This window comes from Sus scrofa, chromosome 13 (genome assembly GCF_000003025.6).
Source record: "Sus scrofa isolate TJ Tabasco breed Duroc chromosome 13, Sscrofa11.1, whole genome shotgun sequence".
NCBI lineage: Eukaryota > Metazoa > Chordata > Mammalia > Artiodactyla > Suidae > Sus > Sus scrofa.
This window is the reverse complement of record NC_010455.5, coordinates 33,100,280-33,121,212: the sequence shown is the minus strand read 5'-3', so window position 1 is coordinate 33,121,212 and position 20,933 is coordinate 33,100,280. Positions and strand designations below refer to the sequence as shown.

At 53.1% G+C, this 20,933-nt stretch overlaps 1 protein-coding gene across 2 annotated transcripts in view; it reads right to left on the bottom strand.

Annotated features, from left to right (window-relative positions):
- The window catches only part of MAPKAPK3 (mitogen-activated protein kinase-activated protein kinase 3), a 28,492-nt gene that overhangs the window by 4,608 nt on the left and 2,951 nt on the right, over positions 1-20,933 (bottom strand). For both annotated transcript variants that reach the window (XM_005669545.3, NM_001143717.1), the window contains 4 exon segments: positions 3,823-3,962; positions 2,618-2,682; positions 2,105-2,184; positions 105-228 (listed from right to left, as the gene is read on the bottom strand). In XM_005669545.3, the coding sequence (XP_005669602.1) occupies positions 105-228; positions 2,105-2,184; positions 2,618-2,682; positions 3,823-3,962 (409 nt within the window).

Below are 20,933 nucleotides of genomic sequence, written 5' to 3'. Positions count from 1 at the left end.
CTGAGCTTTAACTCTTTGGCTTCTGCACCCCACCAGGTGCCCCAAACCACAGCAGGGTCAGGGGTGGAGGCTTGGGAGGTGTGAACCATGTCACAAGGACTCACCCACATAATAGGGAGTGTAGCATGGAGTCTGCAGGGCATTTTGAGTGGTCTCTTTGGCAAAGCCAAAGTCAGTGAGCTTGAGCACCGCATCTTTCTCCTTGGACGTGTAGAGCAGGTTTTCGGGCTGGGCCGGGAAGAGAAAATATTGGTCTGGAGTTAGGCAGGAAGTGGGGGCAGGGTCCCAGCGTGATCTTCAGCCAGATTTCCTCCCTGCCCCCCTCATCCAGATTGATGGAGAAGGATCCCAGTCCATCCCACTAAAAAGACCTGGGTTTTGACCACGACCAATGTGGGCCAAATATAGAGGAGACTAAGGTACCTTAGTCACAGAGGGGAAACTGAGGCAGGTGTTCAACCAAGCCTGTGGATGACCTAAGAGCCACAGATGGCCCAGGGGAACTGGGCCTGGAACAGGAACTTCTGAGCCTGAGTTGGTGATGCTGCCATTAGATGCCAAAACAAAGGTTCTAGGGGAAGATGGTGCTCATGAGCCAATGCTGCCAAGCACACATCCTGAGGTTGCTCAAGGAGTTTAGGCCCCAGGAGCTGCATAGGGGCCATCCTTCCTGGTTGTAGAGCCCAGGGGCCCTGAGAAATGAAGCCAGTGGAGAAATCTGCATGGAGGAGGCTGCCCTGAAGCTGGTTTTTACTGAATGGGTAGGACTGAGGCCCATGGAGAGGAGTAGCAGAGCTGGGATAGAAGGACTGGGTGTTAGGTAGAGCTCCAGTTTGGAGCCAGTGAAAGCTCTTTCTCAGGTTCTATTTGAGATGATCCAGCCTTGGACTGGGATTAAAAACAAGGAAGCAGTGGAGTTTCCTGGTGGCCTAGCAGTTAAGGATTTGGTGTTGTCACTGCTGTGTCTGGGGTTCACTCCCTGGCCTGAGAACTTCTGCATGTTGAGGGTATGGCCAGGAAACAAAAACAAAAATGGGAAAGCAGTTTTAGTCCATACAAAGAAGTCTCCTCTGCAGAAGGCTTTTCACCCCTTGAGGGGAAAAATGGAAGCCAGGGCCAAAATAAAGCAAGGGTTCAGAAGATGAGACTGTTGTAGCTGCACATGAATCCAAAATCAAAAGATAACTGTCTGGGTTGGGGATACTCAGCCAGAGAAAGAACCTGATGGGGCAGCCGGGTCCTCAGGTCTCTCCTGCCCAGTCTCAGGAGGAAATAAGCTGGGCTAGGGGCTCATGCTCTAGACATGGGGCTGAGGGCCCAAGGGTTGCTGATTATGCTCTGATGGTGGCTAGCATACGCATGCGTGTGCATGTGTGTATGTGAGGTCACCTCGGTTTGCATTTCATCCACCTGATCCTGATCACCCCTAAGATCCAGGTGGCCCTGGAAAGGAAATCTGGAGTGCCCATGCACTGGAAGGGCAAGCAGGTCCTGCAGCTGGGATTGCATCTGCTCCTTCCCCTCGTGCCCAGCAAATGGCTTCTTTCCCTCAATATGCTGGCATTAGAGGGCTCAACCTACTGAAACTATGCTCTTACTTCTCAGAAGCCCCAACAGCATCAGGCAGCCCCTGCCTGAAACTGGCACATTGTGTATCCTCAAAAATCCTTGCTCAGTGAAAGAATCCCAGTGCAGCAACGGCACAGCCTTGAGCAACACACTTAATCTCTCTCTGAGCCTCAGTCTTCTCATCTGTAAGACTGGCAATAGCACCCATCTCACAGGCTGGGTGAGGATTAAACAAGATGCTAATCAGGACCTACTGGTTTGGGGTAGGAACTCAGTTATTTTTTACGGCTACTGGGATTAGACACTGTTTGAAGGAAATAAGAAGATCCATCTGGCTAAAGCAGAACGGATATACTGGAACCATGGGAGAAAAGGTTGAGAAGAGTAATCTGGCTTGGCTGAGGGTGGGGGTTGGGGGCAGAGGCCTTGAATGCCAATCAAGAAACTTGGCCTCCATCTAGTGGATGCTGGGACCACTGGGGGCTGTGGATGGTACCCTTTCCCTCGTCCCCCAACCTGAGTGCTGGAGCCTCACCTTGACATCTCGGTGGGCAATGTTCCGGCTGTGCAGAAATTGGATGGCAGTGCCAATATCCCGCATGATCTCTGCAGCTTCTGCAGACACAGAGAAAGGAGTCAGTGACGTCAGTCAAGGTTCAGGCAGCCTAGAGAGCCCCACGCCCTTATCACACCTCCTGGGAAAGCACAAGATGATGACAGCACTCCTGCCACCCGAGACCTCCATCCCATACCCATACCCTGATCATGCCTTCAGCTTCCTCTGGGGATGCCCTCAGCTCACCTGGGCCTCCTTCTGCAGGCCTGAGCTACCTCTCCCCAGCTCAGCTGCTGGTTGGCACTGAGAGGCACTGAAGCATCCCAAGGCCATGGAGAGTTCATCCCTGACAATGCGTCACAGACTCACAGAACCCCTTGAGTTCAGCTGGGGAAACTGAGGCACAGAGAGGAGCAGAGTCTTGCCCAGCATCACACAGAAACTGTCTGATCCATCTCAGCCCAAGTTCCCAGTCCAGCTGCATGTACATACCTCTCTCAGTGAAAGCCTGGTCACCGCGCTCCTGAATCCTGCTAAACAACTCACCACCTTCCATGCTGTAAAAGAAAGTGATGGGGAGGGGGAGAATCAGGTGTAAGCCTGCCCCTGCCCTGGGCCTCCAGCCCTGCTTCTCTTCGCCTGGGAATGGTCACTGTCAGTCTCCTTGTGCCTTGCAAAGCCTAGTGTATGGTGGGCTGTTGGCTTGGGTAGGTTGAACTGCATTCTGAGAACTAGGGGAGGATGGTGGGTGCAAATCTTCACCACAGAGCACCTGAGTTCCCAGTGGCCCTGCCCCTACCTGGCAGTCCCAGCCTCATCCAAGTTTCCCCAAATGAGGAATGAGATGTCAAGTATCTTCATCATGATCACTGTTTTCTAAGCCCCACTGTGTGCTGTGCCCCGGGCAAATCCTTCGTGTGTACTGCTGTGTGATCCTGGGCTAATCCCTTCATCTCTCTGTGCCTTGGCCTCCTCTTTTGTAAAACAGATACTATAGCATCAACCTCAAGGAGTTGTGAAGACTGAATCAGCAATACACCTGGAGCACTTAGAATCAATAGGGTGAATGCTCCATTAAGATCTTCCTCCACATTTTGCATGAGTTACAGCAATTCAGAGAGGTTAGCAGCTGCTCAAGGTCACACAGCTAATGGGTGGCAGGGCCAGGACCTGAACCTCAGGTGTGACTCAAGAGCTGCTGCCCTGTGGGATGAAAGAAAGGGGAACATGAAAGGCAGACAGGGAGGAGCTGGAGGCCAAGACACAGGGCTCAGGGTCTGAGGAAGTTTAGGGCTGAACCACAGCATTAGAGGGAGAAGCCCAGGGTGGCCAGTGGCTCCTAGTTCTACGTCCTGATCACCCAGCATCTGGTGGGGCCCTACGGAGAAAGCTGAGGGTTTGTGTATGTCCCATTCTTTCCCAAATCTGCCCCCGACCCACATTCAGGGCTTGGCGGCCTTCTCTGACAGCTCTTCCTCCCAGAGTAGAAATCGCACCCAGGGAAGCCATATAGGAACCCACCCCTGTGATTTCCTTCCCACACTTGTAGGAATGCCCTTGTGGCCAGCTACAGAGACCCACTCCCACCAGGAGCCGGGGTACCTCCTGGCTGCTATCTAAAGAATAGAGAGGGTCTCCAAGGAATGGCTGGAGCCCAGGGGCCACAGGGGTACCAATGAGGCACTGAGGCAGCATACCATTCCATGACGATGAGGAGACAGCGTTTGTTGTGATGCATGTTCTCATACACATCCAGGATGCTCACAATGTGGGGGCCGCCGGAGGCCTGCCAATGGTGGTCCACCTCCTGCCGGGCCTTGGGGCTGTCGTATAGGAGCTGAGGGCGGGTAGGCACAGAAAGTGTCAGGCCCAAAACCCACTTCCCCAGTAGCCACCTAAATAGTGCCACTACCCTCACTTTGCAGACAAGGACATGTAAATTCAGAGAAGCCTATGACCCTCCTAAGGTCACCCAGCTTGTGAAGGGCAAAATGAGAATCCAGCTTGTCCTGATTTGTGATCCAACGAACCTCTGGACTTGATTGAGGGTCAGCTTCAAGCAGCTTGGCTGGTAGCTCGGGAAGGCCCAGGAGGTGGCTGAAAGCTTGGATGGGCTCAGAGGCCAGAGATGCCCCTCCCTCCCTTCCTGGGAGCAGCGAGTGAAGTGAAAATTGAGTGGGTTTTATAGTCAAATCACACAGCATCTGTGAGACCCCAGGCCAGGAGTCGCACATCCCCTGAACCTCATTTTTGCTGTGGGATGGCACAAGAGTTGTGGGCCCAGAGGCATTATCTGGGGGCAGAGAGGATCCTGCTTAAGGGAGGGAGGTAACTGCCTGGTGGGGTGAGCTCTGAACTTGGGCCTAAATTCCACCAGTGACTCAGTGTTACCTCAGGCAAACATTCACAGCTCCAAGCCACAGCCCACAACTCCGTAAAATGAAGTAGTAACAGAGTCATCCCCACAGGATGCATCACAGCAAGGCAGGCAGCAGGTAGGCGAGCGGCAGGATCCTTGCTCAGGTTAACTTAGCTCTGGGCTGTGGCTGCCAAACTTAAGGCCAATCACCGGAAATGAGCAAGACCCTGAAGAGGTCCTGCTCAGAGGAGGTGTAGGAGGTGGAGAAGTCAGACTGCAGGGGGAGGTGGCCCAGTAAGGGGAGAGCAGGGAGAAGCCATGCCCCTTAGGGCTGCTCACATATGCTTCCTACTTGAGCAGGGCTGAGGACCAGGGATGGAACCCAAAATAGCTCAGATCAGCTCCATCTTGCTCAGTACCTGCAGGACCCTAGGCCACCTCTGGCCTTGGTTTCATCCTCTGCAGCATGGCTTCCCCTCCTCCAGGGCACTGTGTGGGGTAGGCTCAAGGATCAAACTCTCTAGGCACAGATCAACTAGGGCAGAGAGGAAGGTAGTGGGTTCTCACATCTGCTGCCCCTTGGCTTTCTATCTCTGAAGCTGTTCACCTTGACCCTAGCCTGGAATGCAAGGAGCTGGGCAAGCCCCTCCTCCAGCTCCAGGGTCCCTGCTCCACTAACCAGTTCAGAATGGGGTTGTAAAGGGGGCTGGCTGTAGATAGACACTCCCAGCCTCAAAAACATGGATCTCTTGCTCATGCTGCCTTTGTCCCCCAGGACACCCCTCTGTTCCCTGCCTTGTGATTTGACTACACAGCTCCTGAGAACCAGCTTCTTACTTAACAGCAGTACTGGGGGCAGAGGTTCAGTCACTTCCACTCAGCACACCAGCTCCCCCCAACTGTGTCCTGAAGTGGCACTAGTCAGCGGTGCCTCAGGCTTTAGCCACAGGACCAAAGATATGCCATTCTCTCTTCCTGCTCTATTCTCTCTGAACCCCTTCACTGCTGGGCCTCCTAACCCTTCTCCCTGACCACCTTCCCTGGCCGGACCTGACTGTGTCTTCTCAGGGGCCCCAGCTCCTTGACACCTTCCTCACTCTGCCCTACTTCTGGCACCCGACCCCTTTACCAGGTCTCTCTCTTCTTTCCTAAAATCCCAGGATCACTACTGGAATGTTTTCAATGGGGTCCTCAGCCCCACCTTGCTCTCTGGCCTTTCTCTACCTATTTCCCAAGGCCTCTCTTTAAATTCCCAGACATAGGAAGCTCCTGCTGTGGCTTAGTGGGTTAAGAACCTGACATAATGTCCCTGAGGATGAGGTTTGACTCCTGGCCTTGTTCAGTGGGTTAAGGATCCGGCATTACCATGAACTGTGGTGTAAGTCGCAGACCCAGCTCAGAACTGGTGTTGCTGTGGCTGTGTAGCTCCAATTCAACCCCTAACCTGGGAACTTCTGTATGTCGCACATGTGGCCCTAAAAAGCAAAAACAACAACAACAACAAAAACAGTCCTAGTCCTCCAAGTAAGAGTATGTCTACCTCCTCTCCTGGCATTCAGGCCATTCCTTCCTCTTCCAGACCACTTCCTGCTACCCTGACCCCAGAACACTTTCAGTTCTGGTCAGAATGATGTATGTTCTGGTCCCAAACAGGTCTCACCCTCTGTCCACTCCATGTGCACTCTCACTCCATCTCGTTCCTCCTTTTTGAGGAACCTTCTGGGCTCAGTCAGATGTAGCTCCTCTGGAAAGTTCTCCTAGCACTTCCCCTAATGGGTTTTGTCTCTGAACCTCCCACCAAGCTGGAAGCAGCTTGAAAACAGAGGTAGGTCAGTTTAACCTGGGAGTTCCTGGCTGAGGCCTGGCAGGAAACACTGGGCTCCTAAACAAATAAAGGATGGGATGATGAGCATGGGGCTGGAAGGAGACAGGGGGTATGAGAGGGAAAGGAGAAAGGAGGTGGATGGCTGAGGAAAGACCCAAGAGCCTCATGGCCTGGGCCTGTACCCTGTGCTTTGCTTGGGTGGAGAAGCAGGTGGAGCTGCCCTGAGTTGGAGTCTCTCAATGCCTCCCACCCTGCTCACTCCATATTTAGGAACCCATTTCCTACACAGATTAAAATAGTGCCTAGGCCTATTTTAATTCCTTCCCTAAGTGCCAAGGCCCTGAGAACAGACACAGAGGCAGGGAGAGAGCTGTCTGAAGAAAATGTAATAAATGCCCCCAGGCCTCTCTACAAGGGGATTACAGGGGCCCAAGCCCTGCACCTGGCCCCATCCAGGGCCCGCTGCCAAGAATTCTCCTGGGCTGTCACTCTTGGTCTCTTGGGTTGACCTTGAATGTAGGCCCAAACCCCTTAGATCCTCAGTATTCTCATCTTTCTTCCCCATAGCCAGAGCCTCTTCCTCTTCCAGGAGTCCCAGTGTCATCTCTTCTCAGAAGCCTTCCCTGACCACTCTGTCTGAAGAGGACCTCAAAGGTCTCTTATTCTCCTTTCAGCCTTTCTTTTTCTTTTTTTCTATATATGCTTGTCTATTGAAGTATACTCTACATAAAATCAAGTGTACTTTACCTACACAAGTCTCAAGAGTCTGGTTCAAGGAATTTTGACAACTGTGCACACCTTGTGACCCATACCCCATCAAGACAAAAACATTGCCAGCTCCCCAGAAAGCGCCCACGTCATCGCCCCTTCTACCTCTCTCCTGTGCAGCACTTGGTCATGACCTACAATTAGCTTGTTCCTTTGATAACTCTTTAAACAAACACATCCATGAGGATATTGCACTTTCAATGTGCCTGGCTCTGTTCTGAGCACTGTAAGTATCACCACCATTCCTTAGCTGAGAAATTGAGGCACAGAGAAGGGAAGTGACTGGCCACAGATCAGGTGGCCATTTCCCCAGTCAGGCCAGCATGATGCTGCCTCCCACATCAGACTGTGGGCCCACAAGGGCAGGGCCAGTCTGCCTGGTCACCCGTGGGCTCCGGTACCAGCACAGAGCACTGGCTCAGATAATATTTGCGGGCTTAATGAACAAATCTATTAAGTGAAGGTAAAGGGAAGAAACCCTCACAACCCATCATGAGGACAGAATAAGATTAAATTGAGGAGGACTCAAGAAGGCTCAGCAAATGAGACATGACAACATGGCCAAACTTGCTCCCTGCTGTATCTCACACCCTTTCTCTGGTGAACTGGACTTTACCTCCTCTTCTAAGAAGCCCCTCTTGACTACTTCAGCCCACCAGACCATTGCTACAAGAGGTTCATTATCCTTCATAAAAGGTGTCCCCAAGCAAAAGCCCCATATTTCCAGGCATGGGAATGAGCACAGAGCTGAGAGGGGAGGCCTAGGTTCCCTATTCTCAGGCTGGTCCTTTGTCTCTCTGTGCTTCTGTTTCACCAGTGTTAAGCTGCAGGGCCTGGGTTAGACTAGAAGGATGGGAGCTACACGGAGGACCTCTGATCAGGGGCTCCTTGCAAAGTACCTACCGTGACCCCACCCCAACATCACTGCGTCCAGGGAGCAGCCCCTAGGCCTCCATCAACACCATATCCAAATGCCTGAGCCTGCTGTGGGGGCCACCTGATGTCTTAGTCCCCAGTCACAGCTGGGAAGAAAAGACGGGGTGGCCTTCTGACAACCCAGCAGATCCCCATCCTACATCCCCTGAGCTCCCAGGGCTGCACCAAGCCCAGAGGGTCTGTGATGGCTCCTGGGCAGTCCACAGCTCCAGCTGGTACACCACAGGCACCCTACACACCTGGGAGCCTGTGGGGCACCATTTCAGACTCTCCCCTTGGGGGGGGGGTCCTCTCAGCTCTGCCTGAAGTGTGGGCTCCACTGAAGTTAGCCAAGCATAAATTTGAGACATTTCCTTAAAGAAATGACAATGCTCCAGCCTCGGGCTTTGATGGAGTGGTTTCCACCTCTCCCTTCTCCCCCCACTCTCTTTTGCCAAATTCTCACCTACCCCTGGAGCCCAGAGCCGGATGGCTGAGACCCCTGCCAACCCTACCAGATGGTGGACCCCAGCAAAGGTCAAGGGCAGAGGGGTCCCTGCCCTACACGGACACCTGCCCCACCCCTCCAGCTCACCAGGTGGAATGGGAGCCTCACAACTGGCCAGGCCTCCTCACTACCTCCACACTGTGTCCCTTCCCACCCAAGCACAGGGTTTACATGTAGGTGGAGGAATTCTCAAGTTCAGGAGCTGGGAGAACAACAGCAGCATTTGACTGTTTGGAAAACAACTTACAGTTTACAAAACACTGTTTTCCCTTATCTCATGGGAATGCACGGTGCCACCCTGTGAGGCAAGCAGGGTGCGGACCATCAGCCCCAATTTACAGACTGAGGAAAAAGAGGCTCCTAAGGATGAAGTCATTGCCCTGGGGCCGCCAGGCTGGAGGATGGTAAGGCTGGACTGGAGGAGAACAGGACTTTCGAGAGAACATCCAGACAACCCCTCCCTGAGGGGAAGGAGAGGATGGGGTGGCCCCAAGTTGGAGAGCACTGGCCCAAACCACAGCTTGCAAGACTGGGAAAACTTGTTCTGAAATGGGTGCATGGGTGCATGGGTGTGTGCATGAGCAGAGGTATGTGTGGAGGTGTGTGTTTGTGCATGGAAACTTGGGTACACGCACATAAGGGCTGTGTGTATGGGAGTATATGAGTGTAGGCAGTGTGCGGATGGGGGATGTGTGTCAATGCAGGAGCCATGGGTACGTCTGTATCTCTAGACTCTGTGACGTTCATTTTAAACCCCTCAGAACAGGAGCCAGCTATCTGTCTGTTTATTCGTCCAATATTTTCTATTTCTCTGAAGTGCCCAGCAGAGAACTGGGCATAGAGAGGTACCCAGGAAAAACTGGGGGTCTTGCTGCCACTTCTCATCCTGTGACAGCCTTGTCTGGGCAGGTGACCAAGCCCCAACCCTCTGCTCAGAACTCCTCTCCCACTGAGGCCCATCTCCACTGCAGGACCCAGTAGCCCATGTTGCCCAGAGCCGTACAAGCACTCTGTCTACCTTCCTTTTCTTCAGACAGAGCTGGGATGTCTGCAGTGACTCTGTTGGGACCAGCCTCCAACACCCTTCTTTGACCACCACCCAACTCAGGGAAGGCCACCTTCCCAGGCCCACATGCCCACCCACACGGCCAGTGTCCACAACCAGCTCACCCCAGGACGGGCTCTTCCCAAGTCAAAGTATTTACAGTATCAGTCTCACACACACAGGAGGCCCCAAGGCCCCGGCCTGGACCAGCAGCGTCTCCCACCTCACGCCGACCTCCACACTCCCAGCCAATTAACCTGCAGCCCAGTCCAAGCTGCTCTGCGGCCTCTGCAGGAACACCCAGTCCTTCCGGGGGAAGAGAGCTGGTTTGTAATCTCTCCCAACAGTGAGGCAGCTGCATATTAAGAAATACAAACTGTGGATTTCATGACAGCCCGCAGCCTGAGAAACAACCCTACAACCAAAGGAACCTCCCGAGCCAGGGATCCACTTCCTCTCACTGCCCTGTGGGCCACTGCAAGTCCCAATATTTCCACTTTCTTGGGATTCCAGCTTTGTTCGGCACCACAGGATGGAGAGGAGAGAGGTAGGAAGGACTGCTTTGTCCCCCAACACCTTCTCTCCCACCTCAGGGATCTCATTCCAGCCTCAGGGCTGCATTACTGGGCTGTTGATTACATCACAGCACACATGCTCAACGCCACTCAGGCAGCAGGACTGAACAGAATGTTATAGGAAAATATAACATTCCAACTAACACATAGGAGGTCCCGTTGTGGTTCAGCAGGTTAAGAACCTGACTGGCATCCATGAGAATGCAGGTTCGATCCCTGGCCTCACACAGTGGGTTAAGGATCCAGTGCTGCTGTGAGCTGTGGTATAGTTTTCATACGTGGCTTGGATCTGGTGTGGCTGTGCCTGTGGCTGTGGTGTAGGCCAGAAGCAGTAGCTCCAATTTGACCCTAGCCTGGATCTTCCATATGCCACAGGTGCGGCTGTAAAAAGAAGAAAAAGAAAAAGAAACAAACACATAAATAATGAGTTTGCAACTCATTAATACTTTCACTATGGAGAACCCCAATTCTCTACAGAGAGGGAAATTATGGATGAGAAGAAGCACTTTGAACTTACTAAATCCCATCCTTGATAAGAGTTTTCAACTCAGCCATACCTGAGATCCCTTTTGGCTCCCAGTTCTGCGACTATTTGGGATTATTTTCCCATGTGGACATATCTCCAGTTATGTAAGAGAGACACCACTGTAGTGCAGAATTCATTTTACAACCAGTTGTTGAGACCATCCTGCCTTGGGCTATTAGCACATGGATGGTTTGTTTTTGTTTCTGGCCACACCCACAGCATATGGAAGTTCCCAGGCTAGGATTGAATCAGTGCCACAGCTGTAACCTATGCCACAGTTGCAGCAACACCAGATCCTCAACCTGCTGCGCCACAGCAGGAACTCCCAGGGGTTGTTATTAACATACTGCATTCACCTTGGCCCCTGGCCAGCTAGTGGACCCTTGCTGATTGCTTTGCCTACTTAGAGCAGAGGCCAGAATCTCCGAATAGGGTGGGATAGACTGACCTCAAGTTCAAGGTTCTACACAGAAATTCCATTCTTTTTTTTTTTTTTTTTTTTTTTTTGTCTTTTTGCTATTTCTTGGGCCGCTCCTGCGGCACATGGAGGTTCCCAGGCTAGGGGTCTAATCGGAGCTGTGGCCGCCAGCCTACGCCAGAGCCACAGCAACGAGGGATCCGAGCCACGTCTGCAACCTACACCACAGCTCACGGCAACGCCGGATCGTTAACCCACTGAGCAAGGGCAGGGACTGAACCCGCAACCTCATGGTTCCTAGTCGGATTCGTTAACCACTGCGCCACGATGGGAACTCCAGAAATTCCATTCTTAAGGCCTCAGTACCTTCCTTATAAAGCCAGACTCGTCCTCTCCTCACTGACTTCACCCCCTCCCTCCCCTCAAGGACACCCATGCTATTTGGAGAGTTGCTGGCCACAGTTTGAAATTAGAGCCTCAGACACATGCTGTTATTCTCTCACACACTCATTTTCCCAGCTTTGGTAGCTCATTAAGGGAACTAATGAAACCAATTTTGCAGCTATGGATCAGTTGGCTCTGCACCAGATCAGACCTCGCTTCATTAAGCTCCAGCCATATCCTGTCCTCTGTCTCACCCTGTCCATTTACCTCTCCTCCTCAGATGCTGAGTTCCAGGGAGCTCGGCTCATATGATAGTACTGACTCCGAACACCCAAGCCCCAACTGAACGCCCAAGGACTGAGGCAATCAGGTCAGCGTTAGCACACCCTTTGTAACAACTGTCCCTCCCTGGTGCTTGGACTGTGTTGTTTTGGCCACAGTGCTTGGTCACAAATACCATCTCATTCAGTATTCACCATATCCTGAGAAGAACCAGTATCATCCTTTTTCCTGTGGGGAAACCGTGACTCTAAGAGATTAAGTGACTTGCCCAATGTCACACAGCTGGGTGGTGAGAGTCAAAACTTGGATTCAGAGCTGTTGGCCTCTAGACAGTGGGACGATGCAGGCAGCTGCTTTGCTCCTTTTATAAGTGGAGCTTGGCTCCACATCCCTGAGGCTAGACCAGGCTCTGCCACTTGGTGATTATTACAAACACAGCAGGTGTGCACAAAGCCCTTGCCATGAACCAGGTACTTTACATCCATTAGCTCTTGCCCTTCAACAATGGCATCATTGACCATCATTTTTAGTTGCATAAACTGAGACTCAGCAAAGTTTAATAGCTTCTCTTGGTCACATACGGGGTTCACACATGGCCACCTCCAAGTCCATGAGCCCTTCGGGAACCAGGATTATTATGCTCATGCCCAGGGAGTCCTGCTCGTTTTACAGATCTCTTCCCCACCCCTGCAAACATTTATTGACCCCACTTAAGGGCCAGGCCTGGAGCTGCAACTGGGAATGCTGCCACAGGCACTCTGTCCTCAAGGATTTGGGGTCTATGGAGGAGTTACGGCCAATTAGGATGCTTGATGAGGAGGCAGGCCCTAGAGAATTGGGTCTGGCTCTTTCTCTTCCCTTCTCCTTTCTTTCCAGAACCAGAACCTGTCAAAACAGGGACGATAAGGAAGCCCCTCTCAAGGGAACCCAGGAACAAGGAGGGCCCCCCAAGAGCAACTCCCATACCAGGCCCAGCTGGGGTACCTGGTGGCCAGGAGTCGGGGTGGAAGTAGCTGACTGGCCTTGTTAATCACTTCCCACCAGAGTCCTGGGCAGAGTCCTAGGCGAGAAGGGAGTGTTTGGGGCTCCAAGCCCAATGTCTTCTCCAAGCCCTGCCAGCAGTTTGAAACTGCCATGTCTCAGGAACACAAGGCTCCTTCAATTTGCTAATTTTTGGTGGCTTCAGTTTGCTTTCCGATAGCCCTAGAAAACCTGTAAACAAAGGCAGAAGCACCAGGTCTGGGGAAGAATAGAGAGGGGTAGGGGAGGGGAAGAATGCTTTCAGAAAGAGGGAGTTACGCTAGATTTCCAGGCAAGGAGGGAGAGCACTAGTGGAAATATGAGTGTCACTTGGGGCAGGCCCGGAGTCACAGTGCCCCAGGCCAGGGACCATATATCATGAAGGACCAGCCACAGGGCTCCAGGTCAGACAGACCTGCATCCCAGATGCAGAGGCCAGTCCCATCCTCCTCTGGCCTGTGGCTTTAGGGAGGCCATTTGACTTTTTGGGTCTCATTGGCCCAATCTGGGAAGTGGGGACAGTGACAGTATTTATGTTTCTAGGTGGCCATGAGGATGGAATGAGAACGCATGTACAGCTCAGATCAGTACAGTGCCAAGTACACACTGAGCGGAAGGTTTGCTTGGCTTCAGCATTCTCCTGGGTCTTGCCCTGAGGTGGCCTCACGTGCTTCATCTTCCTGTTTTCTAGAATTTGGGGAAACTCAGGTGCAGCCTCTTGGACCCAGGGACACAGACTCCCTCCAATCCAGCAGGTCTCAGATCCTGAGAGGGGCAGGGCTGGGCTTTGCTAAAGTGGACAAAGAATCAAGAATCTATGGATCCTGTTTTGCTGTGAAAGGCTTAGTGAGGAGGAGCAGACCCTCCAGTATGGGGAGACCATGGCTGATCTCTTGGGCGGGACCCTGGGGCATGGGAAGCAAGGCTGAGAGCTAGAGACCTGAGCCAGCTTTGGCAGACCGAGGAGGGGGGACACCCCCACTCTCCCACGTGGCAGACACCTTTACACCTTCAACTCCTTTGTGCATCCTTTTGAGCAATGCCCCTTCTGCAAAGTGTATGGTGACGTTGGGCTGGTCCCCTAACCTCCCTAAGCCCCAGCTCCCCGTCTGTGAAATGGGCATGCAGTTTCCTCACAAATGGCGACAAGGGGAAGGGCAGGCAGGTCTGAGACTCTCAGCACCTGCTTTACAGGCAGGGAAAGCGGCCCAGAAAGTGCTATGACCACCTCCCTCTCCCGGAGGTTACACAGTAAATGTCAGGATCAGAACTACCTCTACCCCAGGCAGGTACCAGACCCCAGCATTCTGCCCCATAGCCTCCCTACAGGGGGCAGAGGAGAGGCCACACAGGCACCCTGTAAGCCCCCTGAATGCATACTCAGAGGGTCCAGCTTCTATTATCCTCTAACTTCATAGAAGAAAAAAGGATTTTTCTCCCAAAATCAGCTACATAATTGATGATATGTTACCCTGGTTTTATTTCTTCTATGACAGTGTAAAAATAAGACATCTTCATTATAAGACTTGAACATTTTTAGAAAACACAAGTGTTTTATTCTAATCTCAAAAATGTCTCTTTGATGGTTCCTCCTCATGAAGAGGCTCCATCTCAGCCACAGAGTCTGTGCCCCCAACTGGCCAGTTGTGCTGCAGTGATGCCTGCAGAGCCTGTGCAGGGCTAGAGGACAGGGGCCACCTACACTCAGCAGGGGGTGAGGAAGGCCATGCCCAGGTGACCACTGCTGAGGCACTCAGGTGGCCATGCCTCTGCGCAGCTCTAGAGAGGGGACCCAACACCTTCTAGCTCTCAGAATAATGACAGCTGGTCTCTTTCTCCTGGAGGAGATGTTACAAAGATGACAAAGAAATAAGAATGGGGAGGGGAGGGTTGGGAGGGTGCACACCGCCCCCAGAGGCGTGGTGAGAGACCTTAGGGAAAACTCTGACTCCACCCCCCAGACCCGCTCTTCCTGATGCCAATACCACATCAGCTCCGCATCTTTCCCCTTCCCTTGGCTTCATCCATGTCCCTGCAGCTCCCCACACAGGCCTGGGTGAGTACAAGCAGCCAACTCCTTACTAGGGCTCCTCCCAGGGAAGGCAGGGCAACTCCAGCCTCCCTTGGCCCCCAGCTCCCCGCCCCCTCCTGCTCCTGTTCAGCTGGAAGGCTCCCAGGCCTCTGACACCCAGCTGGCTCCAGACAGTTTCATGGTCTCTGGAGCCATAGCCCTGAAGAAGGGGAAGCAGAAGACAGAGAAAGGCCTTGCCCTCTGCGAGACCGGAAAGGCGGTCAGCGGTACTGAGGGACACTCCTGTCATGGGAATGGGCTGCAGTGACTCATCCCTACTCTCGGGCTCTCCGGGGTAAGGACACACCCTGGTTTAGGTTCGGGCTGACTCAAAGATTGAGCCATGGAGTGCACCAGTGAGGGGGCTTCAAAACTGAGTCATAACCCCAGAGTGTCTGTCCCCAGCAGAACACATACCCTGCTGGTGGTGTCACCACAACTGACTGTTCCCCTGGCAACACCAGTGCTAGCTTGGCTTAGGAGAGGCATCTTGGGGCACCTCTAGCCAGCCTCCGTGCTGTCTGCCCTCTTGCAAGAGCAGCCCTAGCAGGAGGCAAAGTAGGCCACACCACCTGCCTGCTTCCCTAGCACTGCCCATAATCACTGCCCACCAAAAGCCAGAAGGCGGACACTTGTCAGGCAGAGGGCCTGCTCATCTTATAGATGGGCAGACTGGCCTGGAAGAGGAGCATAGCTGATCCCACCGAGCCTGGAACACAGGAAAGGATGGCCAAGGGCCACAACTTGGCTGCCAGACAGGCCAGGGTTCCAGTCCATCTGGGGCACATCCTGCTACGTGACCCCAAATGAGTTACTGCACCTTTCTGTACCTCAGTCTCTGCATCCATGACATGGGGGTGATAACAACCCACTCTTAGATTCTGCTGTTGTGTTCAGCATGTAGGAAGCACTGAAGGGATAAGTGGGTGCTTTTATCCCCACCCTCCAAGCCCCACCTCCCACCCCCTGTGCTGCTGCTATCAGAGGGCATGGAGAGCACCAGCCAGTCTGTCACCACATCCTGAGAAGGGGGCTTGTTTATGTTGAGGGAACGGTTATGGAACAAGCTATGATCCCTTGGAGAAATGAGACGATGAATGTGGCAGGTCAAGGCCCTGGCCCTTCGCACTCCTGAAAATAGACTCTGAGCTTCCTGGAGGTTGGGGGTGGGGGGAGGGGTCATGTGGAGGGTACAGGCCAGAGAGCCAGCTGCTCTGCGGTGCTCATCCCAGCTCGCACAGGGAGCACACAGTTCTGCCTCACATCTCAAGCCCTCCCAGCCCCCTTTAGCTGCTTGGAGGCTCTGGCCCCTTCTCTCCCCAACCGCAGCCAGGGAATCCTCGGGAGTCACAGTGCTCTTGGTCTGGTCTTGGACCACTGAGCCATGAAAGGAGATCCACCAGCAGAAGCCACAGCCAAGGCTGCCTTCCCACACTCCACAGGGGACGCCTCAGGTTACAGGTTTAGCCCAAATGCTCCTGACGCCACTGCTCAGCTGCCAAGGCAGCCAACACCTGGTCAAGGCCAGGAGCAGGAGGAAACATTGTAAGTGGCACAGCCAGGCGCACTCCTTCTTGCCCTCCCCTCACCCTACCACAGGGGGTGGGGCAGACTTTCAGAAAGACTAGGATGAGTCCTGAGCACTGGACCAGTCCCCATCTGTCCTCCACCTGCCCTCAGCCTACAGGCTGCAGGAAAGAGGCAGGCAAGCCTAAAACCCATGAGCCAGACAGAGAGTGGCAGGGCCTGAGAGGGGCGAGACAGCCACAGCAGGAGAAACAGAGATAGGAGAGAAAAAAGGAGAGAGACACAGAGGCAGAGAAGACAGAAAGGGAGAAAGCAACACAAAGAGAAAGCGGCAGAGACAAAGCCTTAGTCTAAAGGAAAAGGCAACCCTAATCCCAAACACGCAAAAAAAAAAAGAAAAAAAAAATCAATCTTCTCTGCCTCCAGCCTGTCCAGTGCTGAAAAGGCCTCCTGAGGCTTCCTGTTCCCCAGTGCAGCCTGGCGCAGCCTGGTATGCCAGCCCTAAATACACCCCCACGGTTCCCACACAGCAGGATTTTAATCACAATTACACAGGGCCTAATCCACTTAGTTCCAAAAGGGCGACGGGTGGGGAGGAGTTTCTTTCACACCATTCTTTCCATCCCGGCAAGGGGCTGGCTTCCCCAGGTGCAGGATGAGGGCAAGTGAGTCCTCCTGAAGGCCAATAATGCACCTCCAAAAAATGCACCCAGGCTACCCCAAATGAGAGCTCCGCCCTCTGACGGTGTCTGATGGCCTCTGCTGTCTCATAGCAGGAACCCAAGGACAGTTAGCTACCGAGCCTGAATCCTGCTTCCCACCACATATTCAAACCCAGCCTTCAGCTGCACCACAAAGATGATGATTTTGCAAAAAAAATTCAGAAACTGTGTTTTTCTAAGGTGACTTTGGGAGAAAGCAGCAGGAAGGACTTCAAGCCCAGAGTCCTGCTCCTCTCTCAACTCCAGGCAGCCTCTCATGTGGAGCCACACCAGACCTGGAACGGGTGGGGGGTGGGCAACAGAACTAAAGTTCTCCTGGGAAAACAGCAGGGCCTGAGGGAGTCCATTGGAGCCATGGTCTCTGTGCCCTGAGAGCAGCAGATCCAGCTAGCCAGGTAGGGTCTGGGGCACAATTTTACAGCACAAATGTGCTGGGAGCGTGCCCTCACCTGGGGATGACCACCATCACCAGCCCATGCCTGGTGGCCATCACCTTGGACAAATGGCAGCCAGTTGCCAGGCTGGAACCAAAGGAGGCTGGGGGTGGGCAGGGGCAGGCTACAGAGCTGGATGCTCCAGAGGCTGCCCTCTCAAAGGGATCTCCTATGATGATGTCTCAGGGTGGCCCTGGGAGAAGATGAGGGACCCAAGTAGGAAAACAGCTTCCCTAAAGGCAAACCTCAACAGACCTCTGCTGTCATGGAGATCAGGCCCTGAACTGAACAACAGCCCAGGTGATCCAGAAGCCCCTACAGCACCCTTGGCAACAGTGCTCCACAAGGGTCCTAGTGATGCTATGAAAGCAAGCCCTGGGAGAAGGAGGGAAGATTTTTGCCTACCTAGCGAAAGAGAGCACCCAAGACAGAGGCCTCTGGTGGGACGAGGTATTCATCTGAGTTGTGAGCAAATGAGATTGACGTTACAAAAACATAGTTTCTGAATTTTTTTGCAAAATCATCACCTTTGTGGTGCCGCTGAACGCTGGGTTTGAACATGTGGTGGGAAGCAGGATTCAGGCTCAGTAGCTAACTGTCCCTAGGTTCCTGCTTTGAGACAGCACAGCACATCTGAGTTGTAGAATCACTGCTGACCTTTTTTCCTCATTCTTCAAGCCCTATTTAAGTGCCTCTTCTTCCACCCAGCCCTTTGGTCCTTCCGAGACTCCCCAGGGTTTGTCAGGGCCTGGACCCCAGCCCTGCTAAGATCAGCCACATCCTATCAGAACACAAGACTGGGAATGGGGAAGTGGTCCTCCACAGCAGGTGCTGAGCTGTCCAAACCAGGCATGTTGTCATACATACCCTGTGCCCTCCTCTGTCATTTACATCCTTCTCAGACCAGAGGCCGGCACTGAAGCTGGCAATCTCTTCCAGAGAACCTCCCTGACTGCCCAGTCCTGACAGTTTCCTCTCATCCATCACCAACCTGACTTCCTACTGGTGGCACCCTGGACTCTGCTGGGCTTGGCTTGTCTGAGATTCACAGGCTTGGCACAAACTATATACAACCTTTCTTTTTTTTTTTTTTTTTTTTTTTGTCTTTTGTCTTTTTTGTTGTTGTTGTTGTTGTTATTTCTTGGGCCGCTCCCGCGGCATATGGAGGTTCCCAGGCTAGGGGTTGAATCGGAGCTGGAGCCACCGGCCTACGCCAGAGCCACAGCAACGCGGGATCCGAGCCGCGTCTGCAACCTACACCACAGCTCACGGCAACGCCGGATCGTTAACCCACTGAGCAAGGGCAGGGATCGAACCCGCAACCTCATGGTTCCTAGTCGGATTCGTTAACCACTGTGCCACGACGGGAACTCCCTATATACAACCTTTCTGAGGCAGTTCCACAGCCATCAGCGCCCTTGTGGGTTCTGTACAGTGAGGAGAGTTGGACAGATATAGACAAATAGCAGCAGCATCACTTGGGGCCCAGTGGAGCCACGGAATACGTTGCCACCACTCTTCCAGGAGCCAAGTCTCAGAGACCCTGCCATGCCCCCACAGACTTGCATGGTATGAGGTGACTTAGGTGCTAAGACTCTGGCATCAAACTGCCTAGGCTCACTCATCTTGCTGCTCACCAGCTCTATACCTTGGGCAAGTTGTTCACCTCTCTGAATATCAGTGTCTTCATTCATAAAATGGGAATGACAAGTTAGGATAACATGTACTGAACACTTGGGACAGAGTCTGCCAGAGAGAATGCTCTGGAAAACTGTTAGCTGTTCACGAGAATATTAGAATCCACAACACCAAGGCCTGAAGCCTGGGGAGATGCCATCAGTTCCTGGGTGGAATGGAAAAAAGGTTCTGGAAGTCCCAGCAGAGGGGACCCTGACAGTAGGCTAGGAGCGTAGCTTCTACAGCTGCGATCAAGGCCAGCTGGGCAGGGTGTGAAGCATCTTAAAAGAAGCCACCTCGGCTCCCACCCCCAAAGCCCACTATTTGCATTTCTCAAGGTTTGATGCCTTCCCTAGGAACTCCTGGCAGTTCAGAAGGCCCTACTTGAGTGTGGCAGAGCTTGAGCTCCTCAGATTCTTTCCTTCCAGGAGAGGAGCAGCTTGGGGAGATGCTCAGGTGCAACAAAACCACTCCCACTGTGCAGGGCCACCAGCCCTCCTCATGCTTCCTGATTCATTGATTCAGTAAACAGGACGCCCCACAGAAGCTGATCTGACTGGTCTGGAGATGGTAGGTGAAGGGGGACCAGCTGCCAAGTGAGAAAGTACCTGGCCTTCCCTGCAGCCCCACCCAGTCTCAAATCCAGCTCCACAGCACCAGCTCCAACAGGCCAGCCCCACCCATGGAACACTGCAGGGATCTCCTGGGCAGGCGAACGCAGCACCCCACCTCTCGGTTCTTTGAAAGACAGGAAGAGGAGGGCCTGGAAGAGGAGGGCCTGGAAGCTCCAACATTTTTCAGTGGACCCAGAGCCCAGAGAGTAGGGGCAGGAAAGAAGACTTCCACTGCAGACACCCTCAGTCTCCTCAAGGCTTTGTTTTTATTTATCCAAGGGCCACTGTCACTTCTGCCTGTCAGGAGGCCAAGGACCACAAGTAGGCTTGGCAGGAAGTCAGGAGGGGAGGAGATTATGGCCTCTGCAATAATCCCCATCCCAATCAAGCCATGTGACCTCTCCTGGTCCAGGTCCAGATACTGATTTTCACATATGGGATAAGGTTGGAGGGGCTGGGTGACAGATGAGATGTGATAGTTGATGAATCTGTATCCAGTTAGAAGTAAAGCTAAAGGGTGGCAGTTAGTTAGGCCTGGAAGGAGTCACAAGCAAGAGGTCAGTAGGAGGCAGTCCCCCATCCCAGATACTTGGCAGGGAGACCTCCAGTTCCTGCCAAAGGGACGGCAGCAAGTGCTAAGGGTGAAGTAGAGAATGGCATGACAGAACTGTGGCAGAAGCTGGCCTTGGGAGAGACCTGCTGAGTGTGAACGAGGCCAGGATGGACCAAGCCAGCGGTCAGGGGCTAAAGGAAAGGGGAAGAGGCCCAGCTCCCCAGAAGGAGGAGCCTACTTTTCAACGGCCCCCAAAGAATAGCAACAGCTACAGGGACATCGACCACAGCTCTTCCTGTTTTTATGAGTGCCAGCTGTGTTCCAAGCTTCAGCTAGGCACTATCTGCCACACTGAGCAACAGGACCAAGAGGACAGGCATGGAGGAAGGCTAGGACACTAGGCCTGGACCACCAAGAACAGCAGAATCAGCCTGTACATGTCCAGGTTACAAGACAAAGACAGGCCAGACTGGGAACCCGGGATGTAGCTCTGTGGAAGCAGAGAGGCACAGAGCTAGGCTGACCTGGAGTGACTGGCTAGACAGAGGCAGAGAGACGGCTGAGACCCATTCATGGACTGGCTGA